An 18,424-nucleotide genomic window follows, 5' to 3' on the forward strand; every position below is an offset into this window, starting at 1 on the left:
GTAAGAGAAACAGCAATTCATGATGTTTTCAGAATAGACGTTGGTATGAATTTTTCCTGGAGTATGGAAACATTTCGTGGTCAAACACACCCTCCCTTCTCTACTTTCCTTGAAGAGTTTGATACAGAAGATATACTTTAATGTAAAACGAACTCTTGAAATTACATTCAGAAAATTTACCGTGGCGTCTTACAGCATTCTGCGACATTGAGCCTTAAAAGTTATGTTTTGATACCCGCGTTTTGAATACTTAGACGCTGCATAAGCTACTAAGCGCTAAAAAAAATTATTTTAAATTTAATGACATTTTGCCAGATTAAATGTCAATTTAGTTGAAGATTTAAAACCTAATTTTATGATTACTTTTTTAAGCAAATTACCGTTAAATCTGGCGATGCATTCAAAATATGGATATTTAGTGCGTTCATTGTAAACTTGAGTTTTAATGTCGCAAGGTATTAAACAAATATATTCGGAAAAAATTATTTTTGGATTTTTTTAATTTAATGAAGCAAATTTCTGTTAGAAAAATTTGCTGCTGAAATATTAGCCACTGCAATATTTACAATTTAAAATTCAGTTTCGTAGGCCGTAAAGTAAACGTAAAAAATAAATAGAAACAAGAAACACGAAACTAAACAAAGAAATTAGCTCGATAGCTTATCTTTATTTAGATCAACTCAGCTATTTAAAGATGATCTGGAATTTTACTAGATTTAGTCGTAGTTTTTCTATGGGCCGTATCTTATCAAACACCTTCATCAAAAAATGCATCGATGCAGCGCTGTCAACTAACAAATATAAGCAGCCGAAGCTAAGTACGTATTCGCATAAACGATTAAGTGGAAAAATACACGACATTTTAATCAATAGTCAACAAAGTACCTATGTATGTTTTCAAAAATAAATCTAAGTTTGCCTACAGATTTCTTAAGTATTAAGAAAATCTGCGCGACAAGCGCAATTTACGATATCTCGCAGAGGTGATGATATTTGTAGCCAAATATTTAAAACAAATTCCACAAAAAAATCACAAGTTAAAACGTTTTTTATGTTAATTTTTTGCTGCAGTGATAGCAATTTAGTAAAAGTTTTATTTTACGATTATATATTATAGTTTTTTACATTACATTTAAAAAGCATTCTTAAGCATTTCAGTATTTAGCAACTCGTTTAAAAAAACGGATAATGTGGAGAAACCTTTTCCGAACCGTTTCCGCTGATAAAATTTTTCCCACATTTTTATATAAAATGTCTAGTAAAAAATAGAACTTTTAAGGGGAATTCTTTGCATTTACTAAGTTTTAAGACGTTAAGGAAATTTAATATTGTGCATATTGATTGGCTTTGTTTTTTTGTTAGAACAGTAGGAACGTTAATATGTCGCTCTCCTACGCAGAGTTTCATTCCACTAATGTCAAAATTAGCATTCAAACGTTAATTTTTGTTCAATTATTTCATAATTAATTAGTTTAAAAAAAAAACTAAAAAAAAAAAAACAAAACAAAAAAAAACAAGACTGTCAGATAAATAAAGTTTATTTACAATAGTTAATAACTATAAAAATATTGTTGTAAATGTAATTCATTATATACATTAAGAGGAAAGCTTAAATAAGAGTTGCATCATCGAATTATAAGCCTTTTTTTTTGGATTGCATACAATAATAATAGACGCACAAGAACTTTTCACCTTAGCGATTTCATTACACAGGCTGCAGCCAGAGATGCACTTAAACCCACCCATAAGCTAGTCTTCCACCAATTTGTGTTTTGAGTAGGTTTCGTGAAAGTGCGGTTGAAATCATCCTAATAATATAAGTAACAAAAATTACACAATAAAATTGATACAGGCATAAATTTTTTAATGTTCGGTTTAAAATCAGGTTAAATTCGAAATTCATCATTTTTAATTTAAAGACGATGGATCCGCGGAGTAAAACATGAATGTGTTTCAGCACGCGATTTTAAATAAAAGATGAAAAGATTTCAAAACTGCGGTTCACTTGTTTCACAACTCCACGTTATGACATGAAAAAAATCAATAAAACTTAGTTGTTGGCTCCTCAATAAAATATGCCATAGTTAAATTCACAGTAGTAAAAACGAAAATAAAAAAGGTACTTTGATATATTTTTAAAACCAGGAGAATTAAAAGTTTTCAAAAATGAAGTTCTTTTTAGGATCAAACAAAAAAAAAGGATAAAATTAATTTACAGGTTTGTCAAAGGAAGTGAATGGTTCGTCCTGGTTCTTTAACTTGCCATCAGTCATCTTATTACAAAATGAGAGTCAGTTATCAGAAGTAATATACAAAATGGCTTACCCAGCCTCCTTTTTTTATGATCCAGTCTTTTTTCCCCGATAAACTTTCCGTTAGCCAATCCTCAATTTCTTCAATCTGTTCGTTGTTTTGTTGCCGTCCCCAAAACCATTGCGCCAGCTTTCCACCAAAAGTTATTAAACTAACCACTCTTCCCCAATTTAAATTTTCATTGGTCAACACTTTTTCAGAAACTTCTGTAAAAACTTCGCCCGCATTTTCTTCATTTATAACGTGACACACGTTTTCAAAGAAATCGATATGGGTTTCTTCGAGTTCACTGCTAACGCGGCGTAGCGTTAGTGCCGTTTCTGTTAGTTTTTTTTCAAAAGAATTGACTTTCTTATCGGTGTCGCATATATTTATCGTTCCTTTTCCGTAAAGTTTATAGTGTATGTGGTCATTTGCAAGTTTTCGAATGAATTCTTGAAGGTTTTCGTTATCATCTTGTGAAGATCTCAGAAAGTTCTGCTCTAACACATCATCATTTGAATCGTAATCGTTGTAATTGCAATCTGAAGAATTGTTGTTAATTTCGCACCGGTTATTAAAAAATGTTGCCATCAGTGGATCTCTCATCTCCTGAAAGCCTTTCAATATTTTTAAGAAAATATTCTTTTCTAAAAAGAAAATTTGTCGCGTTAATCTCACAAACAGCATTATTCTAACTTGTTTCCACTCATAGAATACAAAAAACCTAACTGGGTTTTGAAAAATAAAAAGTTGTTAAAGCAAATACGCCTCTAATCCGTCCTCGAAAAAATTTTCACTGCGAAGAAAGGATGTGTGCTCCAGCACAAGTTTATTAAAGTACCATTAGATTCAACCGCATCTCAATGTCAAATACTTTCAATATTTAGCGTTTAAAATATCCCGTATGTATAATTAAAGCCTCATGAATGTAGCCATATAAATAAAAATTTATCTCTTGGTCGTTACTGCCAAACATAGCGATCAACTTAGACACCAGCTTACTATTAATATTTTCTATACCAAGTTGTTATTTCAAAAGAAAAAATGATTCGCCTGTTGTGCTTTCCTAATATTATACATTATTGTACATAGATACATGGAATAAATATTTAATTAGTACCATTACTACTGTTTAAAATACAAGATATACAATGTGTCTTTAAGATTAGAGACTCAACGTTCTAAGTTGTTGGTTGTACCAAAAAAAAAAATCAAAGTTTAATGCAAATTAGATTTTCAAACAAACAAAACAACCTGAATGTTTTTTGAATTAAACTACAAAAGGGATTATAAAACAAATGTTTAAAAAACTAAACAAAAAATATATATGTAAAAAAAAAAAGAAAAGAAAAGAAAAAGAAACAAATAAAACAATGTAAAAAAAAAAAAAAATTTTACAAAGAGAAGTTTTAGTGAAATTTCTCACTTCTTGAAAATTAATCAAGCGAACAAAAAAATTTTTAACTCGTGTCCCAAGAAAGCAATTCTTTTTTTGTTACTTCACATCGAAAACTCTTTAACATTAAAAAAAAAAAAGTAACTTTCCAGCCATCGAATTAACTTTAATTAATTCCTGCATTACCATTTGCATTCTCTGAATACCTGATCTAATCTTAGAAATAAACTAATTGCGGTAATTGTTCTTGAGTAAAAACTAAACAAAACGGTTTCCTTATATTTAGTCGTGGCGAGCGTTTCCCACGGCTAACGATAAAATTTGCATTTTGCCTAAAATCCCTACAGCTACTAAAATTATATTCTTTCAGCAATTTTTTTTTTTGATTTCCTTTTAATACTTTGTATCGTAATTATAAATGTGAATATTTATTTTTAAATACGCCCACGTCCGAAATCATCAGTTCATTTGCTTTGTTCCCACTGGCAGCCGCATGAATTCACATGTTCCTAATACATTCAATCGTATTGCATTTTACACTATAATGGTTATCTTTCCTAATATAATATTCTCTAAGATATACTATCTCTATAATATTATATCGCTGTAATATCATGTCCATTATATTATATCTCATTGCATTTACACTATTAAAGTTAGCTTTCCCAACATAAGTTTCTTAATAATAAATTCAATAAAACAATGGGTTGACATACTTTAAATTTCTGTCAATTTATAAATGCTTTAATAATTTCGAGAAGGATTTCCAAAAGAATACAAAAAAACAAAACAAAAGTAAACGTTTCCCACAGAATGAGAATGTTATTAGCTAAAACATAAGTCATCTAACATAACTTTCTTTGACTCGTTTGTTATATATAAAAAAAAAACATACCGTTTTCTCACGACAGTAAGAAAATGTTAAGTCTGTAGAGCTTCCTTGGCGAAAATACTCTGCAACAAAAAAACCCGGATTTATTTGATAAATCTGGCTGTTTCAATTGTTTTATTGAACAAACAAAGACTCGTCTTTGTTTGTTGCAGTTTGCATTTTGGTCCATGAAGTTCTATTACTTTTACCCTGCTCTTAATAAAAAAACAACTAAAATTTTGCGCAGGTGTGAAGTATTTTAAGAGGTCGCAAATAAAAGAAATACTATGATGCGCTGTTTTCAAATTTAGGCAAAATGCGTTTTTAGCATGCCTCACTTTGAATCAGAATTTATTGTAAAAACGAGCGTCATTTTGTTTCTTGAACTTATAACCTTTAGCTAATTTTTTTTTTTTAAATTGATAGCTATTAAATCGAGGATAGAACATATTGATATTTCTATCGTTTTTAATCATCTTGATTTTAATCATTCATCCTTTCATTATATCAATAATCCAGAGAAAAATGCATTTTAACAATCTGGCATTTTACTTAACAAATCTTAATTGAAATATGTCAATTTCCAACGACACAAACAACAACCTAAAAATATTGTCAATTAAGGCTGAACACAGAAATTTTGATAGACCCTTAATTATAATAGAAAAATAATTATCATCGATTAGTTAAAATACTAATTTTTAGAGGTGAAATTAATAGTAAATAATAAGTGAATCTTGATTTTTTAATTTTTTTTTTAAAAAAAAAGGTTTTTCAGTGTTTACTTTTACGATACCGCAACTCAGCATCGGTGGTGCGACTGAAAAGTGTTGTATTTGCGTGAAAAATATTTTACGAAACGCCCACTGTTTACTAAAGTTATCTTTTTGAAAGGAAACTAAAATACTTCCTGGTATTTCACTTCACCGTTGCATGTGAAGGCTATAAGCTATGTTTCCGAAGCACAACGGTTATGTAAAGTAATAAGTTGCTTGAAGACTTTGATGCTTATTAAAACGAAGATCGAACGATATTATTCGACCCTTCCACTGATACGGCTTACCATTTACACAATGTTGAATGAACCTGGCGTATGATACGTGCTCTTCCCTCTAAAGTTTTCTTCTTTTTGAAAAAGAAAACTGCTAAACAGTAATCATGACTCATGTTTTCAATTGTCGTGTCTTTTAAAAGAAAATAACACTCCATTCATTAAATTAAGAAAAGAAAGAGAGACGAAAAAATACTTTTTTATGGTCCTAATAAATAATGAAAGCAGATCATTTCATTGTTTTTAAAAACGCTTTCGAAAAAACAAAGCAAATCAAAAAAAAAACATGCATGACTCATAACGGAAAATATGTAGCTAAAGAGTCTTCAATTATTTCGTGCGAGTATTTTCTAAAAACTATTTTATGATTCTTCTTTTCCTTAGGGGATTATTAATCTAGACCTAGGCATATAACGTAAATACTAATCTGAACAGAGAGCATGCTGAAAAAACAGGGAGCTGTGGCAGCTGTTCTTCAAAGAGGTAATATAATAAATGAGCAACATTTTAAATCTTCCGTTTAAAAATCTTTTTAAAAAAACACAGCTTATTTATGTGAACCCAACTTTTATATTTAAGCAAAATACCTAATTTATTTAAATTATTTTAAAAATTCAACTTACGGTTTTTTTAAATAGAAAAATGGCAACGAAAGCGACGTAGTTATTATACGTCAGTTGCAATTCTGGGTAAATGGCTGACGCAAATAACTTACGTTAGTGACACCTGACTTATTAAAATACTTAAATTTATACGGATATAAGTATTCCACGAATAAGCGTTTAAGTTTATCGAACTTCAATGATGAACCTTGACCATCCAGATCAACGTGTCTCAAACATTCATTTTTGCTCTAAATCATAACCCGCTCAAGCTCGGTTCAACCTGATGTTGCCTAATGTTTACCAAATGCAAATATTATTCGAAAAACAAATGATAATAAAGTTTCTATAACCTTAATTGATTGCGGGGAGGACTTATAAATAGAACAAGATTTGTTCTTTTCGGTGAATAAATCTTGTTCAAATGAAGTCTTTTTTCATTAAAGTTATATTTTTAGTGTATGCTTTTCTAGTGTATAGTTTCTGCTAGAGCAGTTAACTGGGGGCGGCTCCAGATGCTTAAAATGGTTTCCTCCTTCTCCCTTCCCCACTCATTAGTTAAGCTTATAAAGCCACTTCTTTTCAATTAAATTCATTTCCAATTGTTATTAAGTATTTTACAATAAGCAAACTACTTTTAGAGTTTCGATTAAGCCACTTCTTTTCAAATAAACTCATTTCAAATTGTTATTAAGTATTTTACAATAAGCAAACTACTTTTAGAGTTTCGATTATTGATTGACATTGTATCGAACCAAAACTCTAATCCGCTCAACGTTCTGGAAAAACCTCTTACAAAAATTTCCGGTCAAACTCCATTTGTTAGTTCTTGGTTCCTTGGAAGCAAGAGTTTGAGGCTAACTGTACCAATTCACCTTTTAAAAGATCCACCTTGTAACTAGTCCAACTCATGACAGTCCATTATTTCCATTCAATTTTTAGGAATTGTCGATAAAAACATGAATTTTTTTTAACTTAACATTCGACTGAAGGTGTGTTAACTTGATTATAAACTGCAGGGGTGAACAGGGGGTGGTGGACAAGAAATGATAACAGTTTTAGTATAATACTGCCATGGCTACTTAATTCATAAATTAGACAAGCATAGATTTTGTCTAACTTACTTAACGAAGTGCACCACGAGAAGGTAAGCCATTGGACTTTTGCACTTCATATGTAATTCATCATCGCCTAAGAAATTAGTTTTATTACCTAAAAAAAAATAACTTTTTTTAACATCAAAGTTGAATGATTAAGCCATAATTCTACAATTTGACTTATATGTTTCGGGTCTACAATGACCAAAATGACATTTACAAGTAGTTGAGTACTGTTCCCATAATTAAACAACTTCCCTGAATTACTACTATTCCCTTTAGTCATAGGACCTTTAAGCATCATTGGATAACAGATTAATTTTCTGAAACATTATCTACAAACCCAATTAAATGTTTGAGAGGCGGGGCTAATCTTAGATACAAATATTTAACAATCAAACAACTCTTTCAATTGCATAATAATAGTTACAGGAATAGCAAATACAAACCTTAACTAAAAAAAAAAAACATTACTTTATGATTAAATGTACATTCAATTCAATAATTAGATGGGTAGTAAAAGAAGCACTATAATGTTTACAATAATCAGAGAGAGCGTTAAAGGTACAATATTTCTTTTTTAAATATATGAAAAATATGTCTAGTCTGATAAGTGCAATTACTTTTCTTTGACCAAAAAAAATATCTGTTAAAAAAGTTAGTCAAAAATGTTTATGAAGGCGGCTCTATAGGTAATTATCATAATTACAGAAAAAAAAAATTTTTTAAACTTACTAATTTTTTAAAAAGTGTTATCATAAAATAAGTCTGTTAATATTTGTAAATATTGATGTTTTTTTAGCTAAACTTTAGAGATAAGTTAAAAAAGTAAATATCTTTGAACTGTTCATGAGCATTACTAAGTGAAAAAAACTATACAGCACTTTTAGGACCAGAACAATTGTATTTATTACTAACACTATTTCTGCAGATGTTTCTTCAATGTCAGGTATTTACTACCACACAGTGTCTTTAAGTAAGCAATAAGGCTGCAACCAAGAAAAGTAATTAGCTTTCTATTATTACCTAACTCAACTTCAATATTGTTTTTTAATTACACCAAGATTATATTTAGGCAATGTACAATGGGCCAGGGGTTAGCTGTAAACAAATCTCATTTTTGATTTTTTAAAATATATTTCCAACAGACAAAAGAAATATTATAGTTCAATAATTTTCATGAATGACATTGATATGACCTGAATGATTGTTTCACTCACTGCTTAAGTCATTCTTAACGCAACAAAGTTCAGAAAAATACCAGCAGCAGGGTGGCCAGTTAAAAGTAAATTTTAAATTCCAGGATTTTTCCAGGAACTTTTGGGTTATTCAAGAATATATTGATTTTTTCTCAACAATAAAATGGACCAGCAAATAAAAAACAAATAAATGGACCAGACCAAAATTATTCCATGTATAACAACTCTTTTATTTTATCTCTTTTTGGATTGCTCCAGTTTTTTTAATTTTAATTTTTAAAAAATTAAATTTTTTGAACTTTTTTTTTAAAACATTTTGTAAAAGATGAAAACAAGAAAACGGAATATATAATATTCCATTTTCTGGTTTTCATAATAAAATGAATATATAACTATATAAAAAAAAGTTCCAGGATTTCTAGGATTTTTTGTAAAAAGGGGTGTTTTTCCAGGACTTTTCCAGGACCTATAAAATTCCAAGACTTTTCCAGGATTTCAAGGACTGCTGGCCACCCTGAACAGTCTATCAGTCTTAAGATAGATTGATAGATTTAGATAGATAAGATAGATTTAAAGTTAATCATGACATAACATTTCATGCATTATGCAAAAGATTTAGATGTTATTAATACATAAATACATAAACTTGGTTGGTATTTTGTTTGAAAAAGGTCATTTGTTTCTTACCTTAAAAAGGGAAAAGAAAGAAATGACTGGGGATAAAAAACTTTACTGACTAGATCTAATATACTTGTCAACATTTATAAAGTAAAATTGTATAAAAGTTTAAAGCATAGTTAAATAATTTAATCTAATAACATTATGGGAATGATATTTTTTTTGCTTAGAAAATAGCAGCAATTTCTCAATAAAGAAAAAAATAGTTGGGTGACCATATATCCTATTCTTGAGAATTAGTTTTACACCCTATAATGTTTAAAAAGTTGAATTTTTACCATTTGGATAAATTCTTATGTTAAAAAGCTAATTACATTTAAACAAACGCATTACAAGATAAAATAGATTAAGTCGTTATGTTTATAACAGAAGAATCGCAATCCAATTAACCACAAAAAATTCACTTAAACAAAGTAATGAAAACTTTTAATAAGTTCAGAAATCATATAACTGCAAACAAATCAGAATACTTAAAAAAAAAACAAACACCAGTCTTGAATATATTGGAATAGATTTAAATTTATAGTACCTCGTGCACTCTTTTTTTTCCGGTGTAACTGCCTATATTCTGTGTTTTAGGGTCCTGCGTTACCGAGTTTTTTTAAACTACGGACAGTTTAGTTCCGGTATATTGGCAAGACAAGAATATCGACCGAGAAATATCTTGTCAATTGTTGCTACAAAAAACTACCGACCGTCATCTATTGACGGTATACCTCGGTAGTGGACGGTAATAGACGGTAATTGACAAAGTTGAAATACTACTGTTGCGGTAGTAGACGGTAGTTGTAAATACTTTTAACTTTTCTGCACGATAATGACGGTACTTCTTATAACTTTTGACAGATTACCTTGGTTTTACAAGATAAAAAAACATCATCATGTAAGTATAACATAAGATCAGTTTCTTATTATAACTTAACTGTTCCACTAAAACAGACAACTAAACATGGAATGATTTCCATTACATACCAATGAGTCTTTTCTAGGAACACCCTTCCTTACACCCTAAAAACAGATTTTATCCTTAAGTCCAAGAATATGTTCTTAAAGTCATTCCATTATTTCTACCTCAAAAGTTATGCTTAACTTCATTCTTTACCTTTATAACATTTTACTTTATGTATATGTCCATTTTATAACTTTTTATTTGCGTATATGTGTATATGTGCATCTATATATCTATACATTACATTAATTTCTTGAGCTATATTTTATCTCTTTTAAAAGTCTCTTTTACTCGTCTTACATATAAATTTTTGTATAAATATTTTTCATTTGTCTTTTCATTATCTTTTTTAGGCCATTGCGTTTTATTAGTGAATCGCTATTTGCAATGACCTGCGTTTTTTGTAAAATCCTTATTAACACGAAATATATTAATATTAATATGACTCCCTGAAAATAAATATTCACCGAATAATAGTTAAACATATATTCACCGGGCGGAGCATTATTTAATAGGCTAATAAAATCATAATTAAGCCATTACAAAATAGCGCACGATTCGATGGCGTTGTGTTTGACCAAGGCATAATAGAGAGATTAAACTGGACACTTAGTGAGAGAATATTTGGAAATCATTGCACAACCGGAGCTTAAACCCACATATTGGTTTATCAGTTAGGTAGTATTATGCTGGCTGGTTTCTCTGACGAATCACATTTTTAAAATTGTACACTTTTTAGTGACTATACAGAACCAGTTACATAATGATTTATACCTTCAAGTTCATCTGGCTAAAACAAATATTGAACAATTTCTGATGATCAAAGTAAAGGCTCCTCAAAACGGTACATGGATCTAATGAAGTAAGATAGGGTGTTCTTTTTTCACAACTGTCTTGACTCTTATTACATCTGAAGGCTTCTTGTTCGTCATAAGAGTTGGCTAATTGTTAAGTGTGCGCACAACTTCAGGCAAAGCTCATACCCATTAAGTGCTCCTCTACGCAAGCGCTTGCGAATCCGCATTTAGTTTATTTACGAAGAGCTGATGATTATTTTACCAAACACTGAGTCATCCCTAGATCGGATTCTCACCACACTTATAAAGAAAGAAGGAAATTTTTATCAGCGGTAGTCCAACCAAATTCCCAAGCCCTCGTGCAATTTCCGCCTGTTCGCGTGCAATCACCTGTTCACATGAATAAAGTTAATGCTCATTGGTTCGGGTGATAGCTTCGTCTGCAACCCACTTTTTTGTGTCCAGATGGTATTCTTTCAAAAATTTATTAAGGGGCAACTACCCTCAAATTTCAAAACTACACATATAAAGTAACTTTCTCTTTAGTCACATAGGAAATATTATACTGACATTAAAAATACCAAAAATAAAATAAAATGGTAGCTCGTTGCTATGGTAGCCAAAAAAACAGCTGAAAATACCACAAAAACTGTGTTTACGCCGTAAAGAAAATAAAGACTTGTAATAAAGGAGTGTCAATGAAGTTTTGCAGAACTGTTCTAAATATCTAAATTTGTGATATGAACGAAGCAGATTTTTGAATAAATTTTTTTTTTCCATAAAAGGCTACAGACAAATTAGGTTTTTCAAAAAAAGGTCAAAATGCAAAGAAAAAAACTTAATAACTCAAAATCTTAAGTCATATAAGAAATTCTACTCCGATCATATCATAAATATTGGCAAAATGAACAATTCCTGAAAAATTCATCATGATAGCATGTATACTTTTCAAGATTTTTTTACCGGCGTGTTTAAAAAGCAAATTCTCAGAAAACGCAAAACAAAAAATAAAATCATAAATTATTGTTCATTTCATAAATTTACCTTTTAAAAACTTACTTTTTAAAAGAATATTTTAAAAACTACCAGATTCATAATATTCCCTGGACTTTTCCATTGAATTTTGGTAATCATTCTTTGAAAATCGTTGACAACGTAACAACTTTCGTTTAATCTTAAAACTTTCACTCGATTTAAATGATGATAGATTTATTCGTTTTTTGTTTATGAGTCTGCAACCAGCTAAAGTAAAATGTCCTGGTTTCATATTTAGTTTTTCATAAATCAAAATAACAGACTTCATACCAATGTTATAATTTGCAACAGCATCATACACTCCGAACTCTAAACTGGCTAAACCAACATAATTACTTTTTGGTAATCTTTTCCATATTAAATTATTAAAACTCTCATTGCAATTCTGGGTTTTTCCATGCAGACACTTTACTAATTCAGAATCTTTACTTAAATCAGCATATATTGGCTTGATTTTGTGAATAATATCAACAGGAACTCCTGGTCCAGGTTTGTATACGGAAGAAGACTTAGCTTTATCAATGTTGAATTTGCACCAACTGTCGCCTCCAGTTGGGCAGTAAATGTGATAGTTATTTTCCTTAGAAGAAGCTACATGGAAAAGGCTAGCTAATACTGCTTTTTTCATTTTATTTAAATCATTTATATTGCTCCGGATAGCTACACCAAAAAATTTTTGCAAGCGATCAATAACTGCATTGGTTAGTCGACCATGACCACCTAGACCCTTAACACTTTTTTTTAACTTGCGTAAGCGAGTACCAACTCGTTTTTGGTAATGTCCTACACACTCCAACTTTTTTACCTCCATGTTTGGGTATATATCTTTGATAGAAAGATGGGATTTACTATCCCCATCACCAAGAAATTCGGTATATCTTAACTTGTGCTTTTCAATGGAACGTTTAAAAACTCTCACTGCACCAACAGATTCCATACCACCAGCTGTACCTTGATAATTGTACAAGCAAATATGTTTGTTTTTCCAATTAGCATATGCATCAGGATTTGATTTTCTTAATTTTTCCTTCATACAGCATGCTTTACATGACTTATTCATAGGTTCAACATCGATTACTTTTCCACTATCTATTAAAATTGCGGTAAAAACACCATTCATTGACTGATATCCTCTTTTCTGCCACGATCCATTGCATGATACACCAACATCAACAATATCCTCACCAGTTGCTTTTCCTTTTATTTCAGTTGCAGTATCTGACATTGTCTCGTTTGCAACACTTTTCACAACGTTTTTTATTTTTGTTGTTATATTTGTATAGTTTTTGGGTGTCATGGGTTTAGGCATATTCATGAGCTGAGTAAATTTTTCAATTCCAGTATGACCATGTCCTAATACTCTCATTGCATAAATTGTCCTGTAGTTAATATCAAACCCTTTATCACAATTATCTGATGTGTAAAATTCATGTTTATAATCACAAGATGGTGTAGTACACTTCAAATAAAGAAACGATGCTAGACCTTTCTTTTTTTCATGGTGATCACCTAGGTACAGTGCACAGTTTTCACATTGAGGACACATTAACAATGAAAGAACTTTAGATAAAATTTCAGTGTCTATAATTCTGTAACCACTAATTTTTTTAATGTTTTTACTTGGTACATTTGTAATGAATTTAACTTTCTTAGCAGATGCGCCTAAAATATTACTGTGATTTAACTCACATCCACTTACATTACATGCATTTTTATTTTTCTGCACATTAAATACTCTTCTTTTTTTGTGGTATTTTGTTCTCTGCTTTACTCTATCACTCATTTTTATGTGTTTCTGCTGTTGGATAAATTAGCTTTAATAACTTGATAAAATCGTAATTGTAAATAGCCTATGTTTGAATATAATAAGGAACAGAATATTATTTAGCAAAGATGATTTAAATCAAAACATATATTTGAAACAGTTCTCCAGGATAAGTTCACCAACAAAATATTCACCCCCATAGCAACGCGTTGCTATGCAAATATTTTTCACTTGAGTTCACAAAAACATAAATTAAACAAAAACTTATTAAGAAATCTATAATTTTTTTTGCAGATTCAAAATCTACATAAAATTTTGGTCAACAATTATTAGAGAAAAAAAAATCCAATTTTTGAAAAATTTTGAGGGTAGTTGCCCCTTAATTCCATATGTTTCCCAGACGCTCTTTGAGGAAGCATACCGAGTGCTATCCAGTAGTAACAGAGAAGTACCTGCTGAGACAAATCAAATACTCACTGAGGCTGGTTGCTCTCTTTTGTGTCAACAAATATTATGCTGGTAGGAGACACCTAGTCATAGACTGTCGAACTGTTTCCGATGGGTTCATCCATGACGGAGGGATGGAGCTCATTAATTCTGATGATGGGCTACATATCTCAATCATTCGTACCGCAAGATCTGGAATGATTGATGTTGCAGTATTCCTCACGATGAATGTTATCGCAAAGTTTGACGGTAATCGACTCGAAGGCGTCTTATGGTAAAAGAAATGATTTACTTTTTGCTTGCACAAGTACTACTACTCATACCACTAGAATTGTAACAGTTAACCCATATTAGGAGGAAATAAGTGTTAACATTTAGCGTGGTAATGTGCATGGATAAAAAAAATGCACACTGATTTAAAAAACAAACAAACAGAAAACTAATTTCTGTGCTATTATTCATGCGAGTATACTGTTATACATCACTAACGCTCACATGGAGTCAACTTAAAAGTTCCCAAAAAACCTCAGTGCGAAATTGAGTGTTCCCATCCCTCTTACTACCACTATTGTCACCAACGAGCGAAGAAAGCGCAAAGAAATATCAATTTTAAAGATGGTTTTAAAGTAACAAAAACTTTTGAGTCACATGGACAACAAATTCATACATTTGAATAATATTTAAACTGTCGATAAAATAAAAGATTTAGAAAATTAAATGCTTATTGCACAAAAGATGCACCATGTTCATTTAGCAACGCTAGAACAAATTCAAAATGTTAAAAGACGACGGGCGTTAGAGGAAGAAAATCAAGCAAATTTGCACAATTCGTCATATTCATAATACATTAGGTTTTTAAGGGCCATAGGAGCCATAGTGCAGCAGATTAGCATAACAATTGTACAAGAGTGGATGAAAGTATAAAACATTTTTTAGATAAAGAAAATAAGTATTCAATGCATTTAAGATATGGTGGCACGTCCAGTTTTACCAAAAAGGTATGGTAAATGAGTTCGAGAAAGATAAAGAATAATTACGTCACTTTTCACGGAATATTTCTTTTTAGTAACAAAATTTTTAATAAAGTACCGTATAATTACCGCATAGTCTAAATTTATCCAATCATATTGCACTTTTTAAAAACGATTAAAAAAAAAACGATTAAAAAACAAATCACATCACAAATAAAATATAAAAGTTTTGAAAAATAGATAAGCAATATTTATCGATTAAAAGTAAGTTTATAGCTATTTTTTATAATTTGTTGATATTTATATATTTATATATATATGTGTATGTATATATATTATTCCTGGGCCTCTATACATATATATTGTGGTCAAGCGATATATTGTTGCACATCCTATTTTTACGGAGAATGAGGTTTTCGACAGACCCAATCGGGTTGACTGGGCAAAGTGTATTTTCTGCAAAAGTACCTCTGCAAACAAGTTGATTTGCCCCGCTTATTTTAAGTGTTCGGATTGTTTGACAAGTTACAAATCGCTTGCCGAAATCTTACCACAATTTGTGCTGGGTGATTTGCTACCGCCTGGATTTTATATTCAGCGATTAGATGATGGCAGTGACTTTAAAGTACTTTGATTGCGAACAAAGCAAAGTGGCATAAACCCTGCAGAATTTTTTACTATTCCACTAAACTCAATCGAGCAGCTAAACGTTTTTGTTGCGCATCCCTAGCTGCAGAGGGTGAATCCTTATTAAATGAACCCCAGGCACTCAATGTTGAGCACAGTTCATTCAGGCGATCAATTTCAAGTGATGAGAAAATCAAATTTGGTTTACACACAACCGGTTTGTTTTATTTGTGATACCAGTGAGTCAAAAGACTCATTGCGCAGCATCTGTACCAGAAATCTGGATATTAAAGTCCGCGAGTGTGCTATTTCCTTGGGTGGTTCTACATTATTGACCTAGTTGAGAGACACAGATTTAATTGCTCAAGACGCTAAGTGTCACACTAAGTGTCTCAATGACCTGTACGACAAAAAACGTGCTTTTAATAGACGCATGCGTGCTGAAACGCAACAAGTAGAAGATGAAGTTGACTGTGAACATGATGTTGTTTTGCTTAGTTGATCGTTTGCATTGAAGAAACAAGATCAGAAATGGTATCACACCCATCTTCAAACTAGCTGATTTAGCTAGACTTTATGCTGATCCCTAGACTATATGCTTGTCCCAACTAACTGAAAATAGGCTACATACACCAACTTAGCGTATGCATAGCACACGTCTGAAAGAAAAACTACAAGCCCGTTTTCCTAACATGCATGCACAACAGGAAGATTGAGATGTTTTACTTATTTTGAATTGTGACATTGGTCCAGCACTTCTTAAAGCCTGTCAATATGACTGTGATCGTGATGCAGTGTGTTTGTCAAGGGCTGCGCAGATTATACGCATCCAATATGGATGACGCTTCCTAAAGCTGATAAATACTGTCATTAAATTAGTGTGGATGTAAGACAGGTTGTACAACACGCCGCTGTAAATGTGTTCGTAACAGCTTAAAATGTACTGCTCTTTGCAGTTGTCAAGGCGAGTGTACCAGAGATTGAAATGTAACAATTTATAGATTAATATTAACTAATATGCTTATTAAAAGTTATTTTGGCTTCTTAGCTGCTTTAAACTTTTTTTATTGAGTAACAAGTTTTTTAGAAATATTTATTAAAAAAATTAAGAATTTTTTTTTTTTTTTTTAAATGGGGGGAGGCAGGGGGAGGGGGTATTTCTTGGGCAAGAGGGCAGTGCCCAAGCCCCTTTCCCACTCATTAGTGCATATGCGATCATATATACTTTGAATGATCTACCATCCCTTAAATTTTGTCCAAGATTAGTTAAGCGGATTAAAATTTAATAAGGTTTTTATAAATCCAAGATGGCGGTAACTGCCATCATGAATTTAAGACAGTTCTGATCATGCTATGCTTTGCCACCATATCTTAAAATGATCAGCATAATTTTTTGAGTTATTGGTGAAAATTTCATGCTTTTATCCACTTTTGCACAATTTTAGTCATTTTTAATGTAATCTGCTGCACTACCATAGAAAAGAAGTTTGTATGATTTTTTTGATTAAAAGTTTTGAAGGAAGCTGTTGATTGGAAGTTGTTGGCTTGAAAATTGATTGCCGCATTATAAAAAAATTTGATTGGTTGTAGTTTTTAAGATGCTGGATTAAAAAAAGTTAAAAAGAAAAATCACTTTATAAGCTAGAATATAATACAATAAATAAATATAATACAAACATAAAATTGTTCCATATTAAAAAATCACCCGCTCTTTTCATCTAAAGACAGCTCGTTCCTCCATTTTTAAACAACTACATTTCGTGTCAAATTTTTCAGACAGCATCACACATCCAATAGACTTCATTACACATCGAGCAGACGACACAAGCCGAATGAAGCAATTTTTTTTTTTTGTAGCGTTACAGAGATTATCTGAATTACTTAAAGGTTGTTTAAGAGAAAATACAGATTCAGATGGAGGCTCAGATACCATTTCAAGAGATGCTTCATTTGAAGCAGAAAGTTCAACTTCGGACTGAATTTGAAGGGTCTAGTATATAGGGTAATTCAACTATTAATTTGCACCATTTTACTTAAGAAGGAACTGTTACGTGATACACTTCAGATTCTGACTCAACTTTGGTTCTTCCATGATGCAGATACTATAAGATCCCTACATACTTGTTCTCCTTTGTTGCATTTGAAGAATGAGAGCTGAATGTAATTGACTGATAAAGTGAATAAGTATCTTTTAACTTTTTGTAACAAAAGTTGTGACAGCGTCGGTGGTGAACGAATTTGCATCGCGACAACAAAGGACTTCAACAGCTGGTTTTATTGGGAAGAGAACGGCTGATATAATTTTAATTTCATTATCAGAAGATGAAAAGGCTACCTTTAGGTAGACTAAAGCTTTTTTAATGCCTTTCGTACACAATTTCTTTAACAAATAGAAGCGTTAAAGCAATAACAAAAAAACTATTCCATCTTTCCTTACAGCCTTTTATTATTGATGTTTACTTCTCGAACTCAGCCGCAGCATACTTCTGCAAGATTATTTGGCGGCGAACGTATAAACATTACAATCAACTTCCGTACCTTCTTAATAACTGCACCACAACTTACCTCAATAACATCATATTGGTTACTTCGATATCTATGACTAATTTCAAGATTAAACCGATTCTTTGTTGTCATAAAAATC

General features: G+C 31.1%; 2 protein-coding genes across 4 annotated transcripts; both read right to left on the bottom strand.

Moving 5' to 3' along the window:
- Positions 1-1,522: 1,522 nt before the first annotated feature.
- Positions 1,523-9,816, bottom strand: LOC149893357 (bcl-2-related protein A1-like). Of its 3 annotated transcripts, none has more exons than XM_090066378.1 (3): positions 9,719-9,816; positions 2,326-2,942; positions 1,523-1,808 (listed from the first exon to the last, which is right to left on the bottom strand). In XM_090066378.1, exons 2-3 carry the CDS (start codon positions 2,899-2,901, stop codon positions 1,689-1,691), a joined length of 696 nt encoding a protein of 231 aa, XP_089922504.1. In that variant the 5' UTR covers positions 2,902-2,942; positions 9,719-9,816; the 3' UTR covers positions 1,523-1,688. The 3 variants fall into 3 exon arrangements, with proteins under 3 accessions (XP_089922504.1, XP_089922495.1, XP_089922488.1); XM_090066369.1 differs by lacking the exon at positions 9,719-9,816 and adding an exon at positions 4,587-4,659; XM_090066362.1 differs by lacking the exon at positions 9,719-9,816 and having other exon boundaries at positions 2,326-3,003.
- Positions 9,817-11,406: 1,590 nt separating this feature from the next.
- On the bottom strand, positions 11,407-14,073 carry LOC149893358 (uncharacterized). The gene has a single exon (XM_090076643.1). It carries the CDS (start codon positions 13,751-13,753, stop codon positions 12,011-12,013), a length of 1,743 nt encoding a protein of 580 aa, XP_089932769.1. The 5' UTR covers positions 13,754-14,073; the 3' UTR covers positions 11,407-12,010.
- Positions 14,074-18,424: the final 4,351 nt, after the last annotated feature.

Source organism: Hydra viridissima, unplaced genomic scaffold (genome assembly GCF_058129835.1).
Source record: "Hydra viridissima isolate aposymbiotic clone 2 unplaced genomic scaffold, HvirCarnegie_v1 scaffold_1, whole genome shotgun sequence".
Lineage (NCBI taxonomy): Eukaryota > Metazoa > Cnidaria > Hydrozoa > Anthoathecata > Hydridae > Hydra > Hydra viridissima.

Coding starts and splice junctions, on each gene's coding strand:
- LOC149893358 (XM_090076643.1), bottom strand. CDS start 13,753: ATGAGTGATAGAGTAAAGCAGAGAACAAAATACCACAAAAAAAGAAGA.
- LOC149893357 (XM_090066362.1), bottom strand. CDS start 2,982: ATGCTGTTTGTGAGATTAACGCGACAAATTTTCTTTTTAGAAAAGAAT. Junction 1,809..2,325: donor TCATAAAAAAAGGAGGCTGG/GTAAGCCATTTT, acceptor TTATATTATTAG/GATGATTTCAACCGCACTTT.